The sequence below is a fragment of the Rattus rattus genome, chromosome 1, assembly GCF_011064425.1.
Source record: "Rattus rattus isolate New Zealand chromosome 1, Rrattus_CSIRO_v1, whole genome shotgun sequence".
Taxonomy (NCBI): domain Eukaryota; kingdom Metazoa; phylum Chordata; class Mammalia; order Rodentia; family Muridae; genus Rattus; species Rattus rattus.
In genome coordinates this window covers 229,777,082-229,793,277 of record NC_046154.1, presented here as the reverse complement: position 1 = coordinate 229,793,277, position 16,196 = coordinate 229,777,082, and the positions used below count along the sequence as shown (strand labels likewise).

The window sequence follows — 16,196 nt, the reverse complement described above, 5'->3', positions numbered from 1 at the left end:
ATATCAATATATGTAGCTCTTACTCGAATGTAATAACTATTAAACATTTGTCCTCTACAGTTCAGATTTTAGAAAGGTCTAATATATACCAATAAGAAAGAAGTTTCTCTGTAGTCCTAGCTCTACCTCCACCACTGTCCTAACAGATTTGTAACAAACTGCTACTTATCCTGTGTGTTGGTATGTATGTATCCATCCCTGCTGGGTTTCATCAACTTGCCAAAACCTACCCATATCTGGAAAGAGAGAATCTCAGCTGAGAAAATGTCCCTCACTAGACTTGTCTATAAGCAAATCTGAGAGACATGTCTTAATTAGTGATTGATGTGGGCAGGTAGCCCTAGGCTTTAAAAGAAAGCAGAGTGAGCAAGCCATGGGGAGCAAACCATTAAGCAGCACGGCCTCTCCTTTAGGTCTTGCCTCCAGGACCGTGCCTTAAGATTCTGCCCTGACTTGCTTTGATGATGCGCTGTGATATAGAAACAAGTGCCACATAAACCTTTTACTCTACACGTTGCTTCTATTCGTGATGTTTCATCACAGCGATACAACTAACACAATGGTTCTTACCCATGTTTAGTTTAGAGCCTAACAACATACATCAACAAGGCCATACTAATATAATTTTGCTTTTTTTCCTCTATCAATATTTCAAGAGTTACCATGCTGCTACACAGGGATACCACTATCATTAGTAATTCTTTTATGGTATTCTTTGATATAAATAACCCATTTTAGGGATAACCATGGTTGTTGTTGACAATGTTCTGTTACAATGAGTAAAATTTCACTGAAAATTCTTTCAAGCTGAGCTTACTGACACTTACTTGAGAGGTAAAGGCGGGAAGATCAGTAGTTCAAGGTCATCCACACTAACCAGCCTCTTGAGAGGCCATCCTGGGCTATATGGAATTCTGTGTGTGTGTGTGTGTGTGTGTGTGTGTGTGTGTGTGTGTGTGTGTGTGTGTGTGTGTGTGTGTGTGTGTGTGTGTGTGTGTGTGTGTTTATGAGAGTCAGAGATAGACAGAGACAGAGAGACAGACCACAAAAGAAGAAAACACTCTTGTGAGGCACTACCCTCTCATCATTCATCTTTAAAACAGTACACATGTTCAGCATGTCAAAATATTGTCCACATCAGCTGTAATATGAGGAGTGATCAGGAATGATGGCATGGGTGAGCACTGTCATGTTCTCACATGCTCAGTCTGCTTGGAGCTATCATACTTTAAAGAGGGCGCGCTGCTCTGTCGATTGCCAGCTAGTATCCTTTCATTTCTGTTTTCTTTGAGTCTTAGCATCTTTCCAGCACTAAGGTTAAATCTTTCTTCTGCCAAAGTAAAATTCAGACCAATTCTAAAAGTGAAGAGAAACAGCCTAAACAAAAGAAAAAAAAAAAAAAAAAAAAACAAAAAACAAAACAAAACAAAACAAAAAACAAAAACAAGAGAACACGATCACTGAAACTTGTCCTTGAGACTCAGAGTCACCGTGCTTCAGCTTCTACGAACCTGGGTAGCTGGGCAGGCCTTTGACAGCCAGAGAATCACGTTCCAAACTGCCTCTCTCGTCCATATTCAGAAGCAAGGTATCTACCTGAGTGGCATGGACAGAATGTTCTCTTTTCCCTTTTATGACTACACTATAGCAGCTGCTCCCAGTACATTAAAAAGCCTACACTCAATCAGTGGCAATGAAATGTTTATAAAGTCAAAAGGAAAAGCCCAGTGGGATTGGGGAGGTGCTTCAGACAGTGCCTGCTGCATGGGCAAGAAGACCTGAGTTCAGATCCCACAAATTTTGTGAGAACTAGATGGAATGGTACATGCATATGACCCCGGCTCTGGAGAGGCCAAGACAAAAGGATCCCAGGGCTCACTAACCAGCCAGCCAAGTCTAGTTTGTGAGCTCCAGGTTCAGTGAAAAACAAGTGTCTCAAAATAGTAACATGAAGAATGAATGAGAAGCCATTCTAAGTCAATCTCTGAGCACACACGCACACACACACACACACACACACACACACACACAAATTCTTATTCAAGAGACATGTTTATCTGCCTCAAATTATAAAGACAAAACTTTAATTCAGTGCATACCACATAATTACTTATAAATTATATGACTTTCTCCAGAGTCATCTGAGAATATCTAGTATTTAAAACAACAAAACCACTTTTCAAAATCAACTCTAAGTAACTGGGACAATCATGCAAAATTACAAGGCAGGAATGTTTAACATTATAAGTGAATAAGATATTAAACTCTGTGTACCGAATAAGATACCTTATGTCCATGAAATTAAGTATAATTTGTACAAACCAATTATCAAAATGCTATGTATAAATTTACTCTAAAAATATTTCTTAGTAGAAAGATATTCACAATAAATGAAATTAAAATGGCTGGCTAGGAAAATGTCTTCACTTGGCAGATTACAAAGCATGGAAGGGAACTGGGAGAGATGATGGTTCAGTGGTTAAGAGTACATCCTGGATTTGCAGAGGATCTGGTTGGTTCCCAGCAGCTTGGGGTGATCCCAACCACCTCTAACTCCAGCTCCAGGGGATCTGACACCTTTGAACACACACACACACACACACACACACACACACACACACACACACACACATGCACACACTGACATATTTAAAATTATAAGACAATCTTTTAGAGATATTCTAAAGGGATGAGAAAGTGAAACTCAGGAGTAAAGTGCCTGCCTAGTATGTGTAAAGTCCTCCATCTGATTCCCAGAACCATAAAAGAAGTTAGGAAACAGGGGAGGAAGAAAAGAGAATGAAAGGAAAATCAAAGGAAAAAGAATACAGTACAAAGAAAGACTGTGAATGAAATGTCATCAGAAGAGCTAAGAGTGTGTCTCAGCAGCATGATTTGCCTAGCACGTGGGGGATCCTGAGTGTAATACTTAGCATTGCAAAGTAATGCATGATTGGCTTTTTTGTAATAGCCTCAAATAATTACCACCTATGTAATCTAGTTTGGCAATTTGAATTTTCTGAATTTTACACAATTAATGTTTACAATACAAATTTTATCCGGAAGGCAAAGGTCCGAGGGCCACATTTGGTAGCCTGGAGTTACCTCTTTTTCATCTCCAGCCAGACCTTCTGTGAGAGGAGCATAGAGGATCAGATATCCTGTGGCGCCAGGCACTGCATCCCACTTGACTCGCATGCTGTTCTCAGTCACATCATACAGCTCGAGGTCGGAAGCCATGGGTAAGGCCACTGCAAGAAGAGGCTCTTTGTAAAGCTCATTTACTACTACCCGTGAGAAAAAAAATCAAGTAATAAGAAATAAGAGGCCAGGGGTTGGGATTTGGCTCAGTGGTAGAGCGCTTGCCTGGGAAGCATAAGGCCCTGGGTTCGGGTCCCCAGCTCCAAAAAAAAAAAAAAAAAAAAAAAAAAAAAAAAAAGAAATAAGAGGCCAAACCTTCCAGCCCATTATAATACTCCCAGCATTCAGAAGAAGGCAGGAGGATTGTTTCAAGTTCAAAGCCAGCCTGGGGAACTGAGTGTCATCCTTTTTCAAAAATTAAAAACAAAAAACAATGTTGGCCATATTTCAAGAGTCGGGAGAAAAGGTTTGGGATAAAGCTCCAGGTCAAGGCTTGAAGTATAAACAACACTGGTGGAAAAGACGGATTTGTTCTTACAGAGCACACCTGCTTCTTAACCACATTCTCCAGTCCAGGGCTTCGCTTACACTTGCAACTCTCTGCACATGTTTCTTTTGGAGTCCCAACAACACTTCATGGCACTAACACATGCTAATGTCCCAATGTCCCTCAGACTCAACCCGTTCAAGACTGAGGCATCCCTGAGAGGGGAAATGGCCATTAGACTGTTTCTGCAAAGGAAAACTATCTGGAGGAGTGGAAGAGAGACAGCTGGGGATGGCAGGATGGGAATGTGAGTAGAGGAAGCAGATGATTTAGGGCAAATGGGATGCATATGTACAAAAGCACCACAATGGAAACCATTACTTCCTATGGTAACTTAAAACTAATTTTAAAAAGAGAAAACATATTTCTCCAAAACAGAAGCATCGACACAAGCCTGGCAGATCACTGTCAGTCAAAAGCCAAGCACTGCGCAGAGGAAAAGCGCTGTGGTCCTGGAATGTAGATTTTAGCGTTGTTTACATAGTTGCTGCTCCGTGAAATGCATACTATGTAGGCCAGTTTGGCATAGCGCCCAAGATGTGGTAAGAACAGTTTTTCACATGTCTAAATAATTGTCACTCTACAATTGTCTCTTCTTATGATTCTCTGAGTATGCACCCGATCTGTGGATGTATGTGCATGTGCATGTAGCACGCGCATGAGTAGTTGTGTTCATGTCCCATGAAGGGACTGTCAGGGTTCAGATGCTCCTCTGAATTACGAGATGAATATTGAGGGAAATTCACTGTGATGACCTCACTATTCCCCTAGGGAAAAGAAGCCCCTGAAGTTCTTCTCGACTCTGACCAACAAATTTGGTGCAGCTCTTGGTTCACAGTAGATATTTATTAAAAATGTTTGTTAAATGAATAAATGAATGAACAAACGGACAGAACGGATGAATGAGTCTGTCTCCTTCACCACCACAGTTGCCCTCTCTAAAACATGCAAGACATTTGTAAAAATCCATTCCAAACACACAGCTGGAAATCTGCAACTGCAGCACCATCTTCTCCCACATACATCATGACGGCCACTTCTTGTGACTCTCAGTCAGGGTGTCTGTCCACCCCGATCAGCCCCGTTTAGGAATAAGCCACCAAAGCGAGCCTGTAGGTGTGGGAAGTAGAGGAGGATTAAATACACACATGTGGTCTCTGTTCCCCGCAGGCCTTCACTAGCAGTGTGGGCAGATACCGCAAACACTGCTATCTGGTACTCGGTTGATGACATCAAGTTTTTCAACACTATGGAAGACACACTTCCATCTGCCACCACCTGTTGAAAGAACGGTTGGAAAAGAAGATGAAATATCTCACATGCAGAATTGAAATGAACAAGCAAACACATCTCCACTAAGAGCATCTCGTTAAATATTTTATTATTTGTGTGGGGTCTTCATTTCCACTGTAGGGATCAAGTCTCCTTGTCTTGGTGCATAAGTGGATTCACACCTATGGAATGCATCCAAAGTTGTTTCTTACTTCATATATAATGCAAATTATGTCATTTCTGAGCTAATTATGGTCCTGGTCACATTCACATGACAACAGGAGATATAATTTTCCCCACTGGCATGTTGGGAAACATTTGAAAGTTTTGTTCGTCATTAAAAAAATACAGCCACTGGAAGGATTTGGCTTATTTTTATCTTTGGACCAGATGATTTGAAACTCCGTGATCAATTTTGGTAATGCTTGAAACTAAAAAGAAGCCCATGGATTCTGCCTGGGTAGAGAAGGACATTGTGAAACATTCTGAGGTCAACCAGAGGTTAGAACAACAAAAGGAAATGGAGATTTCATCATGTCTTAACTCAGTGAATCACTGCATCTAGGCAGGGAAGGAAAGGGCCCCGCCATTGGCAATAGGTGCTGTCTTCTGGCTACAACGAGTCACAATGGAGAACACTGGCTACAGCTGCTTCAAGATGGCTTTCCATTGCCTGGATCTCACAAACATTCAGGAAATTCCAAATGCCAGAGGACTGGCCCGTCCTATTACCCCATAATTTGGAACACATAGTATTCACTATGGCAGAAACCCCTCACCATTCCCAAGCAGAACAAGATGCATGGAAACCTTAGTCAACTTCGGATTTGCTAATTTGGGGAAGAAAAGTAAACTAGCTTCTAAGTGCATACTTGACCCATCCTTAGGATGAGAGAAGGTGTGGACACAACTTGAAGAGACAGAGCAACAACACAGACACATAGAAATATATTTCAAACCACTTAGACTATTTAAGGAGAAGGTTGTTCTACACATACAGTTCTGCTTCATCCCCACTATAAAGACATTAGGGATTGGGAAGTCTGGAAAGATCGTCGTGTTACCTCCTCTGGCTTTCCACCTCTGGTGGGATAATACACAACTCTGTATTTTTCCACTTTTCCTGGGGAGTGAGTCCAGTTAACCATAAAGCTCCTGGCGGTGACTTCAGACGTAATCAGCTCTGTAGGTGGCCCAATGGTGGCAAGGGCTGAGGCTAAATGAAGGAAATACACCAAATAAATCTCATTCCCCAAGTTATTCCAATGACTGTAAGAAAAGCCACTAGGCAGAAGTGACTATTGAAACCATGGTGCCCCCCTGAGAGTCTCCTCTGTGGAAAAATTGGCTCCATTTTTAATATTTGTACTCCCTCATTCATTCAAAACATTTACTTTTCACTAGAAACTATTCACTGAAGTAGATTCTTAGAACCCAAATTGAAATAAAACATAGTCCTTAATTCTCAGAAACTCTGACAAGGACTGTTAATAAACAATGAAACTAGACATTTAAGTGAGTGAGCACGCGTCCAAAGATGCTCTTCTGGGTGTCTTAGAGGTGTCACCTAGTGCTTGGCAGTAACCCATGTCTGTAGATGAGAAAAGCAAAGCACAACAAAGGCAAGGAACAGACCAGGTCTAACGAGGAGCAGCTCTCAAAGCTGAGATCGTATCAGGCTTTGTACAAATACTTCTCTGCATCAGAGGATGTGGCATCTACACTGAAGAGGTCCCGTCAGTAAACGATCGATATCTAAACGTAAAAGTGCGCAAAGAAACTAACACATACTGAATAACCACTCTATGCCAGACATGTGTGTGCCATGTGCCTGTTAAATGGCTCTACAATGATTTGGGGCATGTAAAAGCTCAGTAGAGAGGGAACACAACATGAAGAGGAGAATAAAGAGATTGACTGCTAGGATTTCTCAAGTATTTAGGGAACCCAATAGAATTTTAATAACCACAGCGATGAGAAAACTATTGTCCACGGTAGGTATCATATGGATTCTTATCAAGTACATGTACAGGATTGTGTGTGTGTGTGTGTGTGTGTGTGTGTGTGTGTCTGTGTGTCTGTCTGTCTGTCTGTCTATAGACAAGACTATATGGGAAAAGTTCAGATCTGAAGTAGCCTCACTCTGAGGTCAAACAAATTTGTTCACAAGCCTAAGGCTTGGGTGTCCAACCCAGTCCCAAGGGATCTTGTTTGAGGAAAACAGAATGATATAAGAAAGAAGGAAACTGAGCCAAGCATAATAATGAAACTCTCCTAGATACAACAGAGGCAAGAAATAAAACCAGACTCCTAAAATAAGACCTTGATACTGTTCCTCTTCCCAGATCCTATGAACCACATATAACCTACGAACCAATAATGTGGTGAGGGGCAAGGGTTGAACAACGATGAATTTTTTTATCAAGAAGACAGAGCATGTGTGCTTTTCTCTACCGTCTGTAAGTACAGCTAAAAATTGAAGAGATTATGTATAAGACAAGCGTAAGAAGGCACTGAAGTCAGAGAGAAAAAGAGGTAGAGGTAAGAGACTCTGTAGGACCCACGAAACACCACAGAAGTCATTTCCCTTTCTCTTTGGTGCTCAGATATCTCTAACTGCAAAGTAAAGGTACCCGGCAACATAGAAACATCAGCGCATTCACCCAAAAACTGTTCCAACAAAGACCGTTCTCTCTAACCAAAGACCAGGAAAGTCTAGCATACACAGACAGAAAAAGTTCAGCAGTAACTCCAGACGCACTACGGAAAACAACTGTACCTCAACTCTCTGATACTGTAACCCATGGCAACCAACGTTAAACAAGCCTCCCAAATTCCGCTCTGTTTTGACTTTCATACTATGTCTCAACATCTACCCCCACCCCTCCATCGAAGCCAAGGTGGGATGGAGAATCCGAAAACCCCTCCTCCCCCATCCCTCTCCGTGACAGCAGTGTGGAGCACACGGAGAGGCCCTGCCTAACTTCCCACCCAGCCTGCTCTCCATGTTCTCCATCGCTTGGAGACACACAGTAGTCTATCAGGTCTTTCCCAGCTTTCCTACAATATGGAGGCCACTCCCACAGAACTGTTAGTAGAAGCCACCTGGAAGACAGAAATGAGGGACTCCTGCTTCTCTAAGAAGGTGGCTATGAATGGAAGGCCAGTGAGTAGCCCCTTTTCCCCCCAAGAAACAAAAGTAGGCAAAATAAGTAACCCAGACTTTAATCCTGACTAGCAGAAATAAAGTATTACTCTCAACTCTTGGCAAGTTGGGATCAGACATGCAGCCATCATGGAACACATTAGTGCAAAATGGACAATGAAAAACACAGTTGAAGCCAATGGCAACGTAATACTGTCAGGAAACAAAGGAAAAACATCAATACTAAAATTAATGAATGGGCTCAACAGCAGCATGTGGACAGAGGGAAGAATCAACAAGCTTGTTTGCTAGCACAGAAATGGCCTGACCTGAGCAAGAGAGATCAATGAGACTCAACACTCCGCAGAAGTGGGTGTGCTGGCCCATGCCTTACACACTAAGCACCTGAACGCGGATACAGGCAGAACAAGGAAATCAAGGGCCTTGATCCTGGTTATAGGATTGATTCAAGGCCAAATTGGACTATAGTTAGTTCAAAGACAGTTGTTACACAAGCTATCTCAGAACTGTGTTCATTAAAGAGCTCATAGGGACAGTAACAGAGACTCAAGTACATTGGGAACATAACAAAATACCTTTAATTCAGAACATCAAAATCTTAAAGGGGAATGAAAACAAAGTCAGAACTCGAACAGTACTTGAGGAAACAAAATGCACTGTGCACAAGATAGATCCCAAGAATCCACACTCAGCTAACCGTACTCAGCTAACCGTACTCCAACTTCTGAACACTGAACTCAAAGCAGAAAAGAAAAACCTTTAAAACATTGAGAGAAATATGCCCCTTATCTGAATAAGGAAAATAATTTATAAATCCTGGAAACCAAGAGGAAGAAGCACAACTCTGTTTGAATGTTCAGAAATAAGATCGTTTAGCAAGATCTCAACATCCAACAAAGACAAGTGTCAGCAATGTAGGGAAAACCAAGATACTCTTAGAAAAAAGAAGAGGTTTTTATCACTAGCAGACTGCCCTTTAAAAGAGATAAAAGGTGTAATACTCTCTCACTGGAAATGAAATTAATTAAAAAAAAGAATCCCAGGTTATTACAAATGAAAAATGACACAAAACATAGAATGAAGGAAGTGTAATAAAATGTATTCCCGCAGGTTTTCTAAATTATGTTTCGTATGAGTTGGGGATACAGATCAGTTACCTGAGTGCTTGTCTATTATGCAGGAAGCTCTGGGTTTAATCTTCAGAACCCTACAAACTTGCAATCCCAGCACCAGGGAAGTGGAATCAGGAGGGTCAGAAGTTCAAGGTCATCCTTAGCTATGTCGCAAATGCATAAGCAACCTGAACTACAGTAGACACTGTGCAGGGAACTCTATGATGTTTAAAATAGGAATTATAAAACTTCTAGCTTTATAACTATCAAACATTCTATAATAGGTGGAGGAATAAATAATAACACTACTTATGACACATAGTCATGGTAAAGAAAAATAGCTGGAGGTAAGGGAATTGTATACATGTCACTCAGGAAGGAGGCTGAAGCCTTAACTATAGACCAGTGATCCTCGTCCTAATGTTGCAACCCTTTAATACAGTTCCCCATGTTGTGGTGACCCCACAACCATAACATTATTTTTATTGCTATTTCATAGCTGTAATTTGCTCCTGCCGTGTATAATAATATAAATATCTGTGTTTTGTTATGGTATTAGGAGACCCTTGTGAAAGGCGCATTTCACCCCAGGTTGAGATTCACTGCTTTAGATTCTACAGACATCAAAAGAATGCTATACAAATTCTACATTTATAAAATGCACCAATTCCTTGAAAATCAAAATGCTCTTTCTACAGGAGGAAATAAGGGAACAGCATCCCATTGCAATAGTAACATGCAACTTGGCAGGAGAAATCAAATACAGAGGCGGATGGAGCCAACCATTGGACTGAGACCATAAACCTTTTGGAATGGCTCAAACTAAAACAAAACCAGAAAGAGCATGAACATTGGCATCAATGCATAGAAACTGGATCACTCATAAGTTGCCACTTGGAACATACATTTCTAGAGTCTAGAAATAGTCTAGAAGTTTCTAACAAAAGTCAAATTAAACTAAAGAAAGAAATTAAAACCTAATTTACACAAAAATCAATAAATAAATATTCATAGTAGATTTATCACAGTATCCTGGATTCTGGAAAGAATCTAGAACATGCAAATACTTGAATAAATGGTGGGACATCCATACCAGTGAAAACAAAGAGCCATTGATACACATATAATTTGGAAAAGTCTCCGAAGAATTATTCAGCATGAAAAATTTCAATTCTCAAAGGCTGAACACTGGATAGTTCCATTTGTATAATTGTTTCAAAATGAATATATACATATATGGAGATACATGGAGACTACTCTTGGCTGTCAGGATTTAGCAAAAGGATGGTAAGAAGCAGTTAAATGGGAGTGTGGAGCAGCAGGAGCTTTCCTGTGATGGAGATGTTTTTCCTTCTCAGTCTATTGTTGCTCGCAGCCTACTGAAGTTAGCGTGGCTCTGCCAGGTGATGCCATTAGGTGAAAGCTGGAAAAGACGGTGCTAGCCCTTTGTGAACCACTCCTCACAACTTATGTGATGGCACGATCACCTCACAACCAAGCATTTCTCCTGAAAAAACGGAATGGTCTAAACGCTAACACTTCAGAGAAAATCTCTGCCAGCCAAAGCAAGTGTTGCTTACCTTCACGAAGCACTGGAAAGAAAATAGAGTGTTAAGAAAGTCAACTTGAAAAAAGTAGGAATTTTTATAGTCCATGATAGACCTGTGCCCACCATAATTGACTTACGTGCATGGTGAAAGGCCCATGAGCATGATAACCCTGAGGGCGTGCTTTCTCTCCTTATGGTTCAGCATCCACAGTGCTGTGTCTACAGTGATACAGACGTACGTGTGTGTGTGTGTGTGTGTGTGTGTGTGTGTGTGTGTGTGTGTGCGTGTGCGTATGTGTGTGTGTATGTGTGTGTGTGTGTGTGTGGTTGTAGACAGTGCCAGACCTGTGCAGGTTGTGATGCCCACACACCTTGGGTCTTTCTCCTCTCCTCTCTTACCTTTAATCTCCTTGTCCTGCTCTTCCACTCTGGAGCATACGGTCCGGGTCAGGCTCTCCACCACTGTGTGCATCAGGTCGAACTCAGCAACATTGTACACATGGGTGCTGTCTGGCTCAGAGGCTATCTCCTGCAGCTCGCTCAGGTCAGCATTTTTAACCCCTGCCATGGAGGATAACAGGAAGGACGGTGATACTGATGCAATTGTAGGGGGCTCGCCCAGTCAGAGAAAGCACCCTCTCCTCAGACAGATGGATCCTTTATGCAGCCAATGACACTCAACGGGATAAAGAAAATGTGTATACACACACACGGTATTTATCAGCCACAGAGAGGAATGAAGTTATGTCATTTACAGGAAAAATGGATATAAATGGAGAAAATCACATTAATTAAGTCAGTCTCTAAAAGGCAAATAATGTATTTTTTTCTCATTTATTGTCCTAGATTTTAGGTACAGAGGTACATATAAAATCCTGTTTGAAAATATATGAGAGTACAAACCAAACTTTCTAAGGAGAAAAAAGGAGACTCATAAAAGAAGACAGAGGTGGGGGGAAACAAGGTAGTTGGGTTTAGTGGAATATATTGAAAGTACAGTATTTATTCAATTGAATAACTTTTTAATTGCAAAAGGAAAAATGTAGCAGTGTCATGGCACACACCTTTAATCCCAGCAACTTGGGAGGCAAAGGCAGGTAGATCTCTGTGAATGCAAGGCCAGCTTGGTCTACACAGGGAATTCTAGACCAAACAGTGCTACATGGTGAGGTCCCATCTCAAAAACACAAGAAAAAGCAACAGGGGAGTGTTTCATGTGGGATGCTTCCCAAGTAATTAGGCGCTGATTTTCACAGCACACACCGACAGGAGAATTAACTTTGGCATAAGTTCTTCTCGCACAAATGATATAGAATCAAGAAAAACTAAACTATCAATCTTCAGATTTAAACTTCTGCAAAATAAGTTTACATTCAGAAAAGTGTTTATAATCTCATCAGTCACGAACTACACAGACTGCCATAGTTCAAGGCCAGCTTGGGCTACATAGTGGGAGCTACAGGCTAGCCTGAGCTACAGTGGAGGGTGCTGGACCTCAAAAAATAAATAATTGAGAAATACTACTAGGATGAAAATGTTATAGATATAACTATTTTATGCAATACTGAAATGGAGGTGAAGATATTTTTAATGGACTCAAACACGATTTACTGCCCAGTGACCTCTGCAATTTCCGATGAATCAAATAAAGAAGTTCTGTGGCTTCCATAGTAGCTACTGAACTCCATCATGACAGGACGAGAAGAATGCTGAGTGTCTTAAAGATAGAACAAAAGAGTGGGGCAAAAGGCAGTGGCTGCAGAGGATGCAGAGGATGCAGAGGATGCAGAGGATGCAGAGGATGCAGAGGATGCAGAGGATGCAGAGGATGCAGAGGATGCAGAGGCTTGGGGTATGTTTCCTCTACCCCAAGCACTGTGTTGTTCACTGTTGACAATGCACTCACTCAACCCTCACAACTGCTGGTGCTTCTTTACACAACTCTCGCTGCTTTGCACACGCACAGAGTTAGGGAACTTCTCTGAAGGTTACAAGACTAGAAAGGCTGTTGCTGCACTACACCACGCTGCCTCTCAGAGGGGCGTTACAAAGAGCAGGGGAAATGGGAGACAGAAGAGGAAAGGCACGTGGTTATGTTTCATGGGTGTGATGGGAGATTTCTCTTTTCCAAGAGTCAGCAAGCAAGGAGGATTTCTCTACAAATCCCTGTAATGTCAATCACATGAGGGTATTAAAAAAGGGGGCCACTTTACACGCATGTTAGAGAGATGGTGTCAATCATATGAGGGTATTAAAAAGAGCCACTTTAGAGGCATGGAACAGAGATGGCCTGGGGGAGCACAAACAACTTCTTATATGGCTGCCCGAGATAATTACACATCTCTCAGTCTCAAAATATTAAGTGACAAAGCTTAAATAGCAACTGAATTATGTGCATTAAGAGGCTTAAGATAAGGAATACTGCTCACTTCCAGGTAGTTTCAAAAAACATGTGGATAAATTCACTAAATTTTGTTTACACACTCTTCTAAGGATTATGAACAAGAGCATAAAGCTCAGGATAAACACACAAGATAATCCCCCGTCGGCTTAACCCTACTGCAGAGGCTTTCTTAAAAGCCGGATGCAAGACATAAAGAAATATGCATCTGACGTTTCTTGGCCAAGGGACTTGTGCAATGCACAACCGAGTCGACGTAACACTGAGTGTGCGCTGAAGCAGCTCCGCAGACAACGCATTCTCATGCTGTGCAAGCCTGCGCTTGATGCTAGAAGAGCTTCTGCCTCTCTCCCTCCCATCTTTTGACTTCCCCATCTTTATGAATAAAATAGTTTGACTGCTGTAACTGCATGGAAAATAAAGGAAATGGTGGCGATGACTTGGAAGGAATGTGTGCAGTCAGGAGTTTGGCTCCAGTCATCCTTGCGCCCCAGAACGCACCACAATGCCTGGCACGCAGTGGAGTTAGTAATTCTTGAATAAAGCATTCTATAACCCACAAACCGAGCAGCGAGTCTGCGTGGTTTCTAGGCATTTTTTTCTCTTGTTGGCAGCTCTGAAAGATGCACTGTTCAGCTTCAGAGTAATAAATGTTAATGCCTAGTACAAGCAACTGAAGCAATTCCCAGGACTAAAAGGCCCACATGGTTTATTGCCCTTCTATGTTACTCCAAGATGTTGCAAAATACTTAGCAGTCACGTTCCTGTGCAGATTTCCAGTGTTTTCCATTTTCTATCATATAGATACCTATGACTAATATCATACATGTATGCAAGGTCAAAAGATTTGCAGATGAGGGGTGCAACGTGCATAGGTAGCTCTTGAAAACTGGGACGAGATGGTTCCTACATACCACTGGGATACAGTACTCCCCTCACCTTCCACAAAACAAGATGGATTTAAAACTAGTCAAGGAGAGTTTGAATATTATTCATTTTACATTTTTCCCTTGGGCCTCTTCTGTTCTCTCTTCCATGAATGGGAAAATGGAGCAATTACAGTTATATAGTTCAAGACAATATCCCCTGCTTACTTGAAGAAAGATAATATTCTTAGATGCACATTTTGTGCACATTTTTATTTTCAGTGCTAAGGGTAATAGTGCTACTTCTGAAAATGTTTCTGACCAGGGTCATTTACAGAGCTCTTGGAGAGGGTCGAGGACTGGGTGGGGTATTGTCAAGCAGTGAAGGTACAATCTCACCGTCTAGTGACTTTCTGTTTAGAGAGGCTGCAGGGAGTTGGAGAAGAACGGAAGAACATGGTGTTAACAGTTCCTGCTGCTTTTGCCAGGCATGTCAGACACTAATAAGAAAGAAGTTCTATGCCTGTGGTGGTGGCGCACGCCTTTAATCCTAGCACTTTAGAGGCGAAGGCAGGTGGGTCTCTGCACTCGAAGCTGCCCTGCTCTACAGAGTGAATTCAAGAACTGAACAGAGAAAACCTATCTCAAAAAACAAAACAAAACAAACGTTCTGTCTCTGCTGCCTGCTGATCCAGAGTAGAGGTCTGGGTTCCTTCTCCAGCACCATGTCTGCCTGAATGCTGCCAGGCTCCCCACCCCGATGACAATGAACCTCTAAGCCAGCCCCTACTACATGCTTTCTCTTATAAGAAACAGAAGCAAATAAGTCCTAAACAAGTGACTAATCAGAAACCTACTCTAACATACAAAGTAAGAATAAAATTAAGTGGACAAACAAGGAATCTTTTTTAATTCTTGTTGTCTTTTTTTGTTGTTTAAGATTTATTTATATATTATATATAAATATGCTGTAGGTGTCTTCAGAAATACCAGACTAGGGCATCAGATCTCACTACAGATGGTTGTGAGCCACCATGTGGTTGCTGGGATTTGAACTCAGGACCTCTGGAAGAGTAGTCAGTGCTTTTAACTGCTGAGCCATCTCTCCAGCCCAAACAAGGAGTCTTTTACGATCTTTCTCCAAGAATCAGATAGACATAGAGAAGATACTCTAATGGATCTATCAGTGGTTCTCAACCCTGAAATATGTTTTCAAAGAACAGAGTCTTGCAAGTAGCCCTGGCTGGCACAGAACTGTCTGTGCGGACCACACTGACAGCAAACTTACAGAGCTCCGCCCACCTTTACCTCCCAAGTGTTGCAATAAAAGGCCTACATCGCTATGTCTTGAAGATCTGGGAGTTATTAAAGTAAGGCTTGCAAGACACCTTCTCCCTGGCTATGCTAATTTAGTAGGTGTGGTGGTTTGAATAAAATGGGCCCCTTAGGCCTATAGCGAGTGGCACGCTTAGAAGGTGTTGCCTTGTTGGAGTAGATTTCGTCCTGTTGGAGGAAATGTGTCACTGGAGGTGGGCTTTGAGGTTTCAGAAGCTTAACCTAGGCCCAAGTCTTCCTTCCTGACACCTGAGAATCCAGATGTAGAACTTTCAGCTTCCTCTCCAGTACCATGTCTGCCTGTACGCTGGATATTTCTCACCATGCATTCCACCATGATGATAATGGACTACATTTCTGAATGCTAAGCCAGCTGCCATTAAATGTTTTCCTTTATTAAGAATTGCTGTGCTCAGGTTGTCTCTTCACTGCAGTAGAAACCCTAACTGAGACAGTAGGGTTTAAAGCCTGGAGTCAATTTCAGTACAGCACCCACCATTACCTTTTCTGACCTCTACAGAACCTGAAAGTATTCTCTGGTCATGGAGAGCTGTCTTACAGAAAGATCATGAAAAGACTGAAGCATGATCTTAATAAGAAGACTAAAGATTGACAACAGAATAATTAACTGTGTAAAATATAGCTAAGTGGGCCATTCTGAACAAGAGACTTCAAGTGAGTTCAGAGCTCTGGTGAGAGATTTGCTATATCATTTTGATTAATGTTTCACTGTCCTTGGGAATCAGGGTTTTTTTTCCTTCCAAAGTTTATTGGTCTCTACTAAGTGGAAGATCTTCCTCTTGCCAG

The 16,196-nt window shown here is 41.7% G+C and overlaps 1 protein-coding gene across 1 annotated transcript in view; it reads right to left on the bottom strand.

Moving 5' to 3' along the window:
- The window catches only part of Col14a1 (collagen type XIV alpha 1 chain), a 209,903-nt gene that overhangs the window by 130,264 nt on the left and 63,443 nt on the right, over nucleotides 1–16,196 (bottom strand). The window contains exons 9-12 of the mRNA XM_032915565.1: nucleotides 11,187–11,348; nucleotides 6,025–6,176; nucleotides 4,837–4,966; nucleotides 3,106–3,251 (exon numbers count right to left, since the gene is read on the bottom strand). Of these exons, the coding sequence (XP_032771456.1) occupies nucleotides 3,106–3,251; nucleotides 4,837–4,966; nucleotides 6,025–6,176; nucleotides 11,187–11,348 (590 nt within the window). The remainder of the gene's footprint in view (nucleotides 1–3,105; nucleotides 3,252–4,836; nucleotides 4,967–6,024; nucleotides 6,177–11,186; nucleotides 11,349–16,196) is intronic.